Source organism: Aythya ferina, assembly GCF_964211825.1.
Source record: "Aythya ferina genome assembly, chromosome: 3".
NCBI lineage: Eukaryota > Metazoa > Chordata > Aves > Anseriformes > Anatidae > Aythya > Aythya ferina.
The window spans coordinates 32469741-32485426 of NC_140298.1; the positions used below are offsets into that span (position 1 = coordinate 32469741).

At 36.1% G+C, this 15686-nt stretch overlaps 1 protein-coding gene across 2 annotated transcripts in view; it reads left to right on the plus strand.

Annotated features, from left to right (window-relative positions):
• Positions 1–15686, plus strand: part of TTC27 (tetratricopeptide repeat domain 27) — a 111508-nt gene that overhangs the window by 44502 nt on the left and 51320 nt on the right. For both annotated transcript variants that reach the window (XM_084512724.1, XM_084512725.1), the window contains exon 10: positions 13775–13888. In XM_084512724.1, the coding sequence (XP_084368850.1) occupies positions 13775–13888 (114 nt within the window). The remainder of the gene's footprint in view (positions 1–13774; positions 13889–15686) is intronic.

Genomic DNA, 15686 nt, shown 5'->3' on the forward strand with positions numbered 1-15686 from the left:
TTCAAAAATAGAATTCAGCTGGCCTAGGGATAACTTCAGGTTCCACATGAGACGTCTGTGGAGAATGGAGAGGGAAGTTGGATGTTTTGCTAACTAATGACACTTGCAAGAACCAAGATCAGAGGTAAGGCAGCCTCATTTTACCTGAATGTTACCTGTGTTGCCCTTTCCAGAAAAAGTAAGATGAACAAAGAGAAGCTGTGAAGTCTGAGGATATTTGCTTTGGGGAAATCGTTCTTTTTCCCATCATGACTTCTGGTCATACTGCCAGCTGAGTAAGCTGAGTCTGAGTATTTACTGAATGAAGGAAAGGAATAACCTTAGTTTATGGCTGGGAAGTAGCTGTGGTGGTTCTCTTTTGTTTTTCCAGCTAAGTGCTTTCTTTTAAAGGTGGGTAGGAGTAATAGGTGAAGAAAGGTACTGAAGTGTCTTGACATTTCTAATGAGGATAGTAACAAAATATTCTGAGCAGACAAGAAGCAATAGTTTTTGCAGTATTTAGGCAGAGTTGGACTGTTAGTTACAACTGTTACTTGCAACTGTGTTAGTTGCAAGTTAGCAGATGAATTTGTTTTGGGGGAAAAAAAAAATCACACAAGACTCTTTTCGATATCCCTTTCCAGTAACTTCAGTGAAAAGAGACATTGTATAGTCCTTTTATTACAAACTATTCTTGGTTTTCTTTGTGTGGCTTTTAAAGTGCCATTGACAGGAATATGAGTAGTCTTCGGAGGCAATTAAGAAGAGTTGTATACCACAGGATTGTCTGCTCTTTCCAAAGAGACAGGTTGCTGAATTTGGGGGATTCATGTTCACTTACATCTATTACTAGCATAGGAGTTAGCATAATACTGAAACTGATTAAATTTCAGCAAACACATTTCTGAGCTGAATTCTTGCCTTACATTAAAAATTATATAACACAATGTGAGGTACACCTGAGGTGTTTTTTCTTCACACACACATCCTTCCCCTCTCCTTATCCCCAGAAATCCAAAGAAAGTCTGTTTTTGTGATGTGTTCTTTCCCATCATCCGGATGAAACAATCATTCCAGAAGGGTCTGCAGTCCCATGACAGGTTTGGAGGAACCGAACAAGATTTGAGACTGGAAAGTGAAATTGTTGAGGACTTGTGTAGGGGACTTGTTGGCAGTTAGCACCTCAGCTGGGCATCTAACCTAGGTGCTTTAGCTAGGAACTCAGTCTTATTCCTGAAGTCAATGCAACCTTAAGGTCTTAGGGAGCTCCTAAGGTTGATGGTTGTTCAAAATGATCTTTTGAAGGAAGTTTCCTATCACCTCAGACCTAGGGAGGCTAATTTCCAAGCTTTCCTGCCTGATTTTTATTTTTCATACATACAATGGAAATGGCCCAAAAGCCAGCACAGTTTTTGAGCTGACATTGCATCAGTTAAGGGTTGGAGGGGGGAGGAGAATAGCTGTTCTTTGCAAGATAGATATCAGAAGGAGTAGAGTTATTGCTTAAAAGCAATGCCATGAAGGAGAAATGCATTTAGAGTGACTGGAGGGATGGAACATAAGGATTTCATTGGGTTGATGTTATCAGGAGCCTACCTATTTGCTGCAGAACATAGCATTTGATTAAGATTAAAAAAAAAAAAAAAAAAAGGAACATACAGTTAGTGAAAGTATGTTATCCTTCTCATACAGAGGAGTGGAATATTTTGTAAATATTGTGAGAAGAAAATGTATTGTAGTTTCTCTTAGCTTGAGTTGATTATGCCAGCTACTGAATGATTTCTTTTACATATTTATTCAGTATACCTCCAGATATGATAAATGGTAGATACGATAAATTTCAGAGTCAATCACTTGCAAACTGAGATTTAATGAGATACTTAAAAAATTAAAATTAAATTTAGATAAGTGCAATGTAATTGCTGCTGTAGTCAGTATAGCATTCATTTCTAAATCAGTCAGGTCTAATCTAAACAGTTTAACCAAGATTTTTTTTTTAACATCTTTGCATACATTTTCCATCATAAAATGTGGAGAGACAAAAAAGTAAACTTGGAAAGACTTTTCATAGCTGCAGATGGTGGGGTAGGGCACTGTCCATCGTGTGTGTGTGTACATATGTCTTATGTAAATGTATAGAATGAATTCTTTGTTGCAAATATGTTCAGGTACCTAAAATTGAAATTACTGATGTAAAAGAATCCCATTCAAATACAATAAAATATATAAAATTCCAAAAGTAAAATAAGTCAAATAGTGTCTTCCCATTTCAGTCGTCAATTGAACAAAAGGTACTCAGTATTTACAATGATGTAATGTTGCAACTATAGTGCCAAGGCTACCAGACAAGACTAGACAAAGCAAATTTTAAGGATACCATTCTAATTAAACCAGTCCCTTGGTGTGGATCACTGATGGTGTTTTGGCCTTGCTCTTGACTTCTTAACATCAAGAGGTATTTCTAATGGCTGCGGCTAAGAGCTTTAAGCCCAACTCTGCTTGCAATCAGCTAACACCTGTTGCGGTGAAAAGCTATTTTAGTTGCACAGGCCCAAGATTAGTTTTATAGACCGAAATAAACCCTTGTCATACACTTGAGCGAATAGCTTTAGACTTCAGAAAAAATACGCTGAATGTGTGGTCTAAACCAACAGAAATATATATATGGAATATTAAAGTAATACTGGAAAATGGCACTGTGCATATGCTGATGTCTTGGCTGTTGCAGGAAAGTAAATCTTATCCTCTGTCACTTTAATACTTTCAGGATTTCTGCTTATCTCTGTGATTTACCTAACTGACAGTCAGATACGATTCATGTAAAAAGGAAGTAGCATTCAAATAACAGTAACTTGAAGAGACCTTACAAAATCAAAAGTGATCATGCGATTGACTCTGTAATGTGCTATCTTGACATAACTCATTAAAATCAATAAAAGGCGTAAAAAAATACAGAACTTTTGCTAATGCGTGTCATATAGACTCAAGCACTGTATAATTTTGTGTTTGTTACAGTGCAAAGGTCCTGGCTCAATATTGTAAAGGTGCCATGTAGAATTTATATGAGATACTGTTAGGCAAGAAAATATTTAAGACCTGACCAAGTAATAACACATTTTCCCCATTGAACATTGAAAGAGAAACAGTAACACGGGACTTGGAATAATGCCTGAAATGTAATTCATTTTAAGTGTGTAATACAAGTTGTGGTGTTTTCAAAGAAAATCTAAAGTCCTTGACTTGATAATTTTTGCCCAAAGACTGTTTGATGAATTAGGAATCTGTAACTCCAAAGGCTTGCATATTGTTATTTATTTAATTAAAAAAAAAAAAAAAAAAGAAAAAAAGGAAAAAAGGTGGGGTATTTGTACAATCATTATGGACAAAGATGTGGTCAATTACCACCTAAAATTACTGTCCATTTAGTAAAGAAAAAATCAGAAAATTAAAAACCAATTGTTTTCATGTTGATGAAACAGTTTTAATTTGTAGGATGAATTGATAATATTTTTGTTTTTCTCATCCAAATCAGCCATAGAGTGTCTTTAAGTGTAGAATAGCATTCAATGTTGAGTGAAAGTGTGAAATTAAAAAATGCACCAAGGCATATACAGCACAGGTTTGGATCTTCTCTGCCTTTCTACCTGTTAACCACCATGTATATCCAGCATTCTAAGATTTATGGAAGCCTTGTGTTTTCTAAGTGTGAAAATACTACTTTCCTTGTTTGTTTCCTTTACCTTGTTCATGTCACTAAGGTCATAATTATGCCAAATAGGATTAGAATTTGTCAGGCATCATCTGGAGTGAGATCCTAATGTAATGTGTTTTCTTGTCGGGCCTTAGAAAGACTGAAGGTCTTCATAACTAATAAAATATATCAGGAGAATATATGGACTTTTATCTTCTAACTTCTTGTGCCTAAAACAGTCCTATTGTTTCTAGAAATTAATAGTTTATTTTGAAGGTTTAGTGTCTTGAACACATGACCACATTTTTGTCATATTAGTAGGTCTTATCCAGTTCAAGATGCATGCAATCAAATATCAAACTGTATCGATACTTATGAAGGTGTGGAGTTTATAGGCACTTAAATTACCACCCTAATCCATGGTATAAATTCCAAAAATCATCATTTGGGAATGTTGTCTATGGTGCTAGTGGTTAGAGATGACAGAAGCTGCAATGAGAAGAGGATTTGAAATGATTACTTCAGCATCCTATTTGTTTGTTCTTACCCAGCGTTGTTTCTTCTTTTATGTAGTCATGATGTTTTATATGAATCAATGATTTTAATATAGGATCTGTTAGTATAATTTCTCATGTACAAGGAGTGAAGTTGCTAGGCTAATATACCTAATTCAGGTTGATGTTTTGCTGTCACCTTTTCCAACTCACTGTCTAAAACGAATTTTTATTTTTTATGTAAGATTATGTTTGAATTTTGAATGTGAAGTCAATATCTAGGCAATACTTTCAGAGAAGGAGAAATTATTATATATTTTATATAAAAGTGTATAAAATTGGGAAGAGTTTTCATCTGAACTTCAGATTATTCAAATTCATTAAACTTATGGTTTATGAACTGGAGAAGCTCCCATCCTAGTATCAAAAAATACAGCCTCTCCAAAACAATGGTGTTTGCTTTATGAATGGATGAATTAGATAAGGATTCACAGATAAGTGTTTTAATTAGTTTGAGGGTTGAATTTTAATACAATTGTATAATGATGTGTAAAGAGAATTACATGTGATAATTATATATCACTTATATATAAGAATACAAATGATACACAACAATAGAGAGATCTTTGTGTATAATATCATGATGGGAAATAAAAAGAGGAAAAATCTTGGGTTAGCACTGACCTGAGGACAATGGTAGGTGGAAAACAAAGACTTTTTTATTCCAGTCTTTATTCAGCTTTCTGTGATTCTAAGTGCATTGTTAAGTTTATTAGCAGTTTCATCTCTAAGCATACGGAGCATGTGTACTGTGACAATTATGAAATAAAAGCTTCTGATTTAAGTGTAGATAAGAGATGAGTTCTTATTGGTTCTTGCTATGCAGCAATTATTTATTTTTTTGCATTAAAATATTAGGTAAAAAATATTCTGCACTTAAAAACAATCATTTTTTCATATACTTAAATCAGGTTAAACATCACATACTTTTTCACATCCAATTAAAAATGTAAGCTACCTGTTGCAGATTTAGGAAATAGTGTAATGTATATTAGTTGTGTAGCTATATTTTAAGGTTGTGTATATGCTCATAGTTCTTGTTTCTTCATAATTTCTGATCGCTAAATGATTAATGAACTGTGTTGGCATAAGAATTAAACCAACAAGAGCAGTTTAACGTCTGTGAAAACTTAGTTTAGAGAGATTTGTGTTCACTGTTGATGACGTGTAATCAGATCTGCTTTTGATTCTGATTTATTTTTAAATCTTTGTGAATGAGATGCACACAGAATTGGTATGTGTGCTGGATTTGAATGGAAAAGCTACTTAGCTTGTTTCAACAACACAGAATTTTTTACATGTTCATACACCAAGCAGAGCAGCAAAAAAAAAAGAAAAATATTGACTGGCTTGCTTTGTTGCTAAGTCATGGTTCTATTACTTCATTGTAATTAGCATTTTTCTTATTCTCTTACTATTTATGCTTTTCAGTACAACGTAAAAAGGCGCTGGTGTGGGTAACCACCTAGTCACAAATGTACTTTATTTTACTTCATAGTATTCTAATAGAATTACGGTTTAAAATCATAAATCCCATTTCAACCAGAAGCTGCCTGTACTACTGGGAATCATTGGCATTTGAGCTGTGTTGATGGAGTGGCTGTATGAGTGAAGTGCCTGGAGAAGCTCAGCAGAGTTCTGAGTAGGTTATAAAATCACAGGAACTTCACCAAGAGTCTGATCTTTTCCTTGTACTGTTAAGAACACACAATAAAAGCAAAGATGTTCGTAGGTATTTTCAGCAGTGCCTGCCTGAAGTATAGGGTTTTACAAATCACCAGCAGCATTACGAGGGAGTTGAGTTTAGTAAAATGAATAAAGGTGGTGTAGATTTGGCACCCTGGTACATGAAGACGAAAAGGTTGTAAAATTTGAGAAATGTGCTAGTATATTTCTGTTGAGCAGGCCAATTGAATTTTGCAGAGTACACTGGTCTTTTTCAAGATACTTTGCTAAAGTGGAATTGTCTTAGCAAAGAGAAAATGTTGTTTAGTGCCTTTGTACTGGCAGGCCTTATAGTTCTGTGTATGTGGGGGACCTTAGACAAATTATCTGTGTGCATAACTGCATGTTCCTTTAATTTCTAGTGTCTGAAAACTATGTTTAAGATTTAGCATTTTAAAGCTTTCTAACCAGTCAGCAAAGAAAATCATAATCATACTCCTGTTTAGGTTGGAATGGGCCCCTGGAAGTCATTTGGTCCAACCTCCCACTTCAGGCAGCGTCAGCTTCCCTTGCTCAGTGCCTCATTTCATTTGACTCGTGGATCTCTCTGAGGACGAAGACTCCAGAACTTCTACAAGCAACCATTCCTGATGTTGTCACTGTGAATTTATTTTCCTCACATAATCAGAATTTCCCATGTTGCAACTTTTATCATTTGCTTCTTGTTTTTTTCATTTGTGACCTCAGTGAAGAATATGGCTCCTCTTTACTTCTGCATTATGCAGTTGAATGCCGTCTCTGATTCCTGCCTTAGCCCTTGCCTTCTTAAGGCGCCCAGTGGGGAGGCCAGTATAAATGCACACCTTTTATGTATGTTCTCCTTGCATTCAAATTTAGTGAGGGGTTCCTTGTTCACTTGCATTGGCCATCTGTCACACCTGCTCAGCTTTCTGTGTATTGGAGTGGACCCTCCTACTTTTTATATCTTCTTTGAAGGTCATCCAGCCCTCTTGTCCTGCAGGGATGCTATGCTTCAGTCTCGCTATGGGTACTACTAAACAGATCCCTCAACATGCTGAGATCTGCTGTCTTGAAGCCTGTAATGTTGCTGTTCATCTTGATCGTTTTTCTCAGGGTCATAGACTCTGATCTCCTGGTCTTTGCAGGCAAGGCTGACATCAGCTTTTACATCTGCAACAAGTTCTTCCTTATTTGTGAATAGCAAGACCAATATTTCCCCTTGGCAGCTGCAGCAGTTCTGTGTTCTTATGATTAAAAAAAATACATCTAGCTTAATGAACAGATTATTGCAGCAAAACTTCTGAAATTTTGTTGATTGATCTTCTGTGCTTTTTTGTGGATTGTTTCTACTTCATGTAATTAGATACTGTCTGAGTGTCTCACACTGTCACAAATTAAGATGATTTTCTTTAGCAACTTTACATGCTGAAGGACTAATTCTTAACCCACATAAGTATAGTCATTGGTTAGTCTGAAAAAAAAAAATCTAATTGTCATTCTAAGGACGTGTCTCAAAACTAGCATTCTTTTTGCTTCTCTCAAAACTCAGCCTTGCCTTAAACTTAGTTTCTTAAACTAGCTCAGTACTATAAGCAGAGATACCGTAAATATTGTGTGATACAGAACAAGAGCCTCTAAGAACACACTGACTTCGCAAAATGCTGTTGTCAGTTTGTAAACTTTTAGAATATGCAATTAATTTAAAATACAAAGGCACTTTCAATAGCTTATCGTTTCTGTACTCCTTCAAAATTGACTTCTGATAGCATACAGAAGCAACCTGCAGGTCTCTGAGAAAAATAGAGATAGATGTAGACAGGTGCTGGCTTCCGTCCTCATTAAATTAATCTATAAGGTCCTCAGGTTAAGTCATTCTGTTTAGCCAAGCTAATCAAATGTGCTCATCCTTATATAGCCTGTTACCTATGGTTTATCAGATGAAATTCAAAGGTATAGGAGCTTTGGAGGCACCTGCATGGCTTAAGGATTTCTGTCACTTGAACTAAGCCATGCAGGTGTCTGTAGGACGGTTACAAACCTGATCACTGTGGTAGATCAACTGTTAAAAGCAACCTGTTTTCATCAGAGATCCGTCTGTACAGCAGAATCCAGCAAATCGTTTCATCAGCTCAGCTAAGTTGGAAAGATGCTGTGTGAGGAGTGAGAGGGCAAAAGGTAATGAAGAGATAAGGGAACATCTGAAGTTTGCGTTGTTGCATAAAACCACTTTTAACTACAACTTTAATTTCTGGGAGTTTTCTTTTAACAAAAAGAGCAAATGTGCTTGCCAAATTCCTGTCCTCAGGGGAGGATCCTGCTTTTTTTCTTTAAAGTACAATGAAGCAAGCAGATAAAATACAACAAAGTAAGTAGGGCTGAACTTCTAAGTTTCATGCATCCACAAACAAGAGTTTTGTCTTTGGATTTTACTGTTAAAAGCATCTTTCTATATGTAAGAAAAATAACCGTGGTCTCATGCTCTGCTAGCAATTTGAAATAGTTTCATACATTTCATGCAACTATGTTCCTGGGCAAAGTTTCCTGTGCATAATTTGTTACAGAATTGCAAGAAGTGTCTTTTATGAAATAGATGTGTTATTGAAAATACTTTAGGTTAAAGAAACTCTTCAACAATGTTGTCTTTTTTTTTCTTTTTTTTTTTCAGTTCATCTTACCTTTAGAAATTAAAGCAGCAAATTCTTTGGATCATACCTTGGAAAACAAAATCAAATTCTCTTTGTTCTCACAGTAACTTTCTTCCCCATATTTTTAGGATTGTATTCAACGGAACTGATGTCAAAAATTGCCAAAGCATCCTCTGCTGTATACTTAGAAACAAATTAAGCACTTACAAGGTAGCTTTCAGCAAGAGTCCTTCACCAGAGATGAACAGATATGTTTACAAAGCAACTGAAAGAAGCAAGAACAGCAAGCTTGTTCTCACCTTAGTCATGTTCTCCTCACCGGTTTTGTTAATGTACTCACCTGACTATTGTGTATTAGATAGGTTGTTGAAAAGAAGCCACAATATTTTTCTCTTCTTACAGAAAATCATAGAATGAGTTACAAAGTTATCACCTTGCCTTTGCTTACGTTGAAGAACTAAAGTTTCCGTGGTAATTATCAGGATGATTTCATGAAAATTACCATGTCATGATATGCTTGGCTATGTGAAAAGGGACTAATTAATACAAATTAATCCATGTAATTTGGAAACCATAACTATGTATGGCTTTTTGGAAAAATAAACAACAAAGCTGCTGAAGTACATTAACTGAAACCGGTAATGAAAAGAAATTAAGGAGGGATTTTTTAAAATATCTCTTAGTGTTTTCTCTGTGTTTTGTTCGTTTAAAATTTAAAATATCTTGGCAAATGCCAGAGCGAATCTAAGCTAAAGGCCAGTTTTTTGGAGGGAATGAGAGGACAATGGAAGAGAGCAACCCTTATGGTGCCTCATGCCTATGCCTTCAATTAAGCAGTTTCACCACATCTTGGCAATTGGATCAATAAGCAGAATGGTTTTGGTTCAGCAATGGACTGATGTGCAGATTCTTGTGAATTCCACAACTGGTTGCAATTAGAAGTTCTTGGAGTTTGAAAGTCTGCTCTCAAATGGTAGCTCTGTCATAGCAATTGTAGTAGTTTGCTAGGTTACTGATACTTTCACAGAATCACAGAATTTCTAGGTTGGAAGAGACCTCAAGATCATCAAGTCCAACCTCTGACCTAACACTAACAGTCCCCACTAAACCATATCCCTAAGCTCTACATCTAAACGTCTTTTAAAGGCTTCCAGGGATGGTGACTCCACCACTTCCCTGGGCAGCCTATTCCAATGTCTGACAACCCTTTCAGTAAAGAAGTTCTTCCTAAGATCCAACCTAAAACTACCCTGGCGCAACTTAAGCCCATTCCCCCTCGTCCTGTACATTTCATCGGTGCGTAAGATGTAAGAATAGAAGAATAGGCTTATTTGAAGCGTAGATTTGTAAAAACGAGAAAAAATCAGAAATCATTCAAATTATTTAGTACTATGGTTACCAGGGATCATCTTGGGCTTCTCATCTAGCATCTCTAATAAATGCATGTAACATGTTCCTGGCTTAATTCCTTCGGCAAATCCTACTTTTGTAAACAGCAGATGGGGTCATTGAGAAGCATTGCTCTAAACAACCTAGACCTGTAAGTCATGACAGACTAATACAGACTTATCTATCTGCCCTTCAGAAGACTTTACTTCTGTTTGGTTTGTCGGCTGTAGATTATGTAGTATTGTGGGGGAACTAATGCTGCTCAGTGTGTGCCCAGTTTCCCAAAGCTCCGTGGTTTACTTCTCTACTTCACCTTGAATGTTGCATTCCTGGTTTTAAGCTTCAGGCTGATTTCTGCGTTTTCAGTTTCCTTAAAACCAAATATTTTACCTTTACAAATAATACACGTGTACATTTGTATTTGTATATGTACCTATCAAACACCAATGGCACAAGTTTCCTTGAGGATCCTTGCGAACTTGCCCTGAGTTTTGTATAGGCATTGCAATTCATGCAACAGTACTTTCTCTGTTTCTCGAACAGAAAGCTATGGGAGAGTGCATCACGTCTCAGTTAAATTCTGATGTACTGTATACAGTATTCTGAATACTGATGAGGATGAGTAACGATACCTGAGAGTTAGCCTGGGTTTGGCAGAGCTGTTATGACTGGGTTTAGTCTTGGTGTCATTTGAAATATACTACTGTCTCACAATTCAGTTATTACTTGCCATTTTTGTCCTTACATAATAACGGGGATATTATAAAGGTTATTACACAGTAACAGTATGCTCTTCCAAGTCTTAATAACAAAGCAGTTAGTATACACTTTCATTACGTAACAATGATATATTGAATGACATTTTCTGTTTTGTATAATATTTTAGTAGTATTCTCCTTTTTACACTTTGAAATGATGAATAAGAAGATAAAAAGTATTCTTGTTTGTAGGAAAAATATGGAGAAAAATTGGAGTAATGACTCTTCCTATCAGAAAACATAACATTCGGTGCAGAAAATGTTGCATAACCTTATATTCTTTCCTTTCTGCTCACCCATCTATTTTTCCTGCTTTTTCTGTTTCTATATTTTATTGGTCTTTCCCTAAAATAAGAACAAAGATGACTTGTGAAGATCCTCAGCAGTGTGTTTAAGAACAAAAACTATTTTACAATTTTTTATCTGCCTTTGGTACAGAACAATAAACTTTCAGATCTGTTGATGAAACTTTCATAATCTTGATTTATTTTTTTCTCTCTTCCGCATGTTTTATTTTAAATTGTAGTCTCACTAATCAAGTCTAGATTTAGATGGAAATAAAAAGCTTTGGGACTGACAGGAAACCATTGTCTAGCATTTATAGAGACTTCAGGTGGTAAATTAAAGCTTGCTTTGTTACTCGCGCGTATTCTGATATTCTGAAATTCTTTAAAGTCCTCAAGTGTAAATATTGTGTCCCTTACTGTGTTGTATCTGTGCTGCCTTAAATGTTAGGATTAGGCAGTGAAAAGTTGAGTATTTGAGTTCTGGCATAAGACTGAGTTCAATATAAGTATCATTACAAGTGTTCTTTTAACCAAAAAGTAGGCAAGTTTCTCATTGTCCTAGGCTGTTACAGCATTGGTTTTCTGTTGTTTGTTTTGTCTTTACATCAATAACATTGTTAGAGAATTTCTCTTTCTTTCATAACTGTAAAGCAGGTATGCCTTACATTTTGTTTTCTATGAATGAATACCTTTAAAAACCAGGTTCCTTACTCAGGGTCAGAGTGTCATTGCTCCTGCAGAGGAGTGAACTGTAACTACCTCTGCCTCTTTTCCATTTGGTTTTTCTGTTCTTTCTCCTCTTTCCCCATATGATTTTTATACGCACATCATTTATAGCACAATGGTCTAAATAACTGTCTGGACGCCAGTGTCAGAGGTACACACAGAAGCTGAGGAGAGGCTTTCCTGACCTGATGCACTGGCCTTGTGCCATGTTGGGTGGCATGGACACAGGGACTTTGTTTCATGCCCTGCTTGTGCTGGCTGGGAGAGTGAACCAGAGTGAGGGGACATGTGCTCCGGTGCCGGTAAAGAGATGTATTTGGGCCTGAGCAGCAATGTCTGCAAGAGCATTATTCATTGAGCACTTCAGTTTTCATCATTTTTTTTTTTTTTTTGAGAGATATTGTGTTTATGTGAAAAATAATATCAAGGTCTATCACCATGTAGCAGAGAACAAAGTTTTTTTAGTGGCCACCTGGAATGGGCCACGGAAGAATGAGCTCAGAAACCAGGGTCCTGTGTTAGAAATGCCCTGGCTGCTTCCTGCAGTGGAGGATTTGTCTCAAGTAAACAGAAAGTAGGTAGCAGATGGAACTTCCCAGGATGAGACAGAAGAGATTTGAACCATTTAAGAGATTTACTCATTGCAATTTATACAAGGGCACTTGAAAAAGTGTGTGGAGTGTAGAACGTTGTTATTACATTCCCCTCAGCACAGGCAGGATGGTATGGAAGCCTTTGGGTACTTAACACTGTAAGGCTGACTAGAAGTGATGGAAGAATTTGTTCAGAGGTTGTAGGTCACAAGAGGAAGGGTCAATTGACGTTGAGGTATCTAGTGGTACGTGCATTCATACTGCATTCATTATGCTTTCATTTGCTATTGCCTCTTTCATTCCCAATGTAATTTTGCTTGGAGAGAATTTGCTTTAGCTTGTTTCTTTCAGATTTCTTTCCTGCAAAAACACTAGGGGAAAAGCAAACAGATATATTACATTATCACAGAAATTTATGAGGCATTTCACACAAACCAGCAAAGCATACTTCTTAATGCATTAGGAGGTCTTTGAGAGGAAAGAATAAAACCACTGGGGCTCCTTCTCCAGTCTACAAATATCTATAGGCAAATTTCTTTTCTCAGTGAAGCTGGATCGTATTTGTAATGTCAATAAAATTAGTGAGGAAGTTTCCCTGCTGTCTCCCTTTTCAAAGTAAATATCTAACAGAAGTTTTGGTATACAGTGTCTGAAACTGTTCTGGAAAGAATCCAGGCTATCTGTACAGTATTAAGGGATATCAAGTTATATTGGCTACATAACTCTTCTTGGGCTTTTGTAAAAATTAGTGGTTGGAGTTGGCATCAAGTTCCTGGCAGCAGGGCAGGGCTTTCAAAGAGAGAACTTGCCATATATTTAGCAAAGCTTTTTTACCTAGACTATTCCCTGCACATTTACTACATATCAAAAAAATCTTGCTGTTATTCTCAAGACACAGCAAATTCTAACTTTATTAACGTTTGTGAGATTCATAGCAAGTTCAGCTAATGTAATATGGAGGTGCTGTTAGTGCAGGTGTTGGAGTACCTGATATATGAGGACAGCCTGAGAGAATGGGTTTTGCTCAACCTTAAGAGGAGGTCTAAGGAAGAGGTCTCAGTACTGTCTGTAACTATCCAACAATTAGGTGTGGAGAAGGCTGTGCCAGACTTCTCGGTATCAAATTCTTTATATTACTTTCATTTTGAGTAGCCACTTTAATTTATGCCATTTAATCTGTCCCCTTTCTTCAGTATGCACCATATGGGTACTTGTACGCACAGCGTTGCAGTAGCTGAGGAGAAAATAGTTTTTGATGGCTTCCATTTCCATTGAAAATAGATTAATGTAATCTGTACAGCACTAAATTCATCAGTACTGCAACCACGTATTTGACTTTCAGAATAGGAAACAGAATTCATGCTTGAGAACACGGTTAAAAGCCTAACTTTTTTCAGTGTTTTTTTTTTTTTTTTTTTTTTTCAGATGAATTAATGAATCATTTAAATTGCTGTTTTTCTTTGCAGTGTTTGCTCTCTCAGCCAAAGTTCTGGGCCATTCAAACTTCAGCTTTACTTCTTCGGACCAAGCTTGAGAAAGGAAGCACTCGTAGAATGGAACGGGCAATGAAGCAAACTCAGGTAAGGCTTCTGAGCTGCCTTGACCCTGACCTGAATGCTTAAGTTAGGAATACGGGTTCTTTGTGTATTGAATGGAGATGGGCAGGAGTTAAGAGCTTCTGCAGTTCCTCTCTAAACAGTAGTGAGCCAAGACTTCTAATTATGCCTCTGGATTAGATGCATAAACTACAAATCCTCGTATTTCTGCCAGTCCTCAGACTAACTTGTATATTTATAGGTGAAAAATGGTCATTTTCTTTCCAAAACATTAAAGTTTCAGAAGATTGAAATTAAAATCTGTTTTCTTACCTCAATTTTCTAATTTCTATGATATCTGAGGAGTATTTTATGTGAGAGATCATAAGTTTAAAGCTCCTACTGCTATCTTAAAATATTTCTTATTGAAGTAAATCTGTAGGAAAAAAACAAACTTGCAAATGGTCACTCACTGTGAGAACAGAAAAATACATTTGTGATTACAGCTGCAATTTTGATTTACTGTTTTGATGTGGTACTTAGTATTTGCATTGCGTGTTTGAGGTGGTGATTAAATAATCTTGCTCTGAACATAGATAACATCCGTTTTCAAGTAAAAATAATAAAAAATCAATCTGAAATTTATCAGCTAGTATTTAAGAAATAAATTTTTCAAAGGAAAAATCTGTAGGCTATATGAACATATTTTTCTTTGTGTGACAGAGTTTTGTTAGCCATCTGTCATCTTTATCCTGTTTAGTCTTGTTGTCACATGAACAGCAGGCATTAATATGTGTCAGTCAGGGAACAATCTTGCTGACTAAGACGGCCAGGAATGTACAAATTTAACCATCATAGTACTGTGCAATTAAATCCTGTAAAGCTGATGTTTCATTTCAAATCATTATTTATGCATGGACCTTTGAAGGAGTGCAGCTTGGATGTGTTGCTGCATTTTTATTCTGCTGAGGAGGACATAGAGTTGCTATAGTGGAATTTCCCTAAGGTCAGCAGGAGATGTCAAGGAAGCCAGGATTCCAAGTCTGGGAGAAGATGTAGCATCTGGTGGCATTTGGGAAGTGATCTCAGGATCCTTGATGCCCTAATCCATAAAGCAGTTGGAGCATATCCAACATATTTTGTCTAGCTTGATAAACCTGGGTACTGGAAGCTATTACACCATACAGCTTGACATTCTCATGATGGAAATCTTCGGAAGGGCTTATCATTCTTAGTATGTTTATCTGAATTCATCATGTGTTGCAACTGCAATAATGCAAAGGATTTGATAAGCATGCACTGTGACGTTCTGAGACACAACCTCACTACAGACATTTAATATGTGATTTTAAACACTATCTTGAATCCTTATATGTTTATGTTTTCTTTCATCTTTCTCTAGATGTTTGAATACAGTGACATATTTGTGTTGATTTGATTACAGTATGAAGCTCAGTTTCCAAAAACAGAAGTTGTATAAGGATTGATCTGTGCTAAATTAATCAAATAACTTGAATAACTTTCCATTTAAGGTTTTCATTCTTGAGTTCTGTCGGATCAGTTTTTTTTTTTTAATATAAATTCTAAGAATCTTTAAGGAATCAGAAAATGAAGGCTGACTGTTTAATGTTGTTTTTCATCCATAATACAAGTTTGATAAATTGTCTTCATAAAGATGTATAAGTATTACCTGAAGAGCTAGCTAGTTCTGTATGTAGTTATCAGTAGAATACATATTTTAAAACCCCAGGAGTTTCATGCAAGTAGTTATTTCTCTTTTTATCAAAAAGATTTGATGTGGAAAACTGTGCAAGAGAAAAGGGCAAGTTAAGCCAAGCTTGGA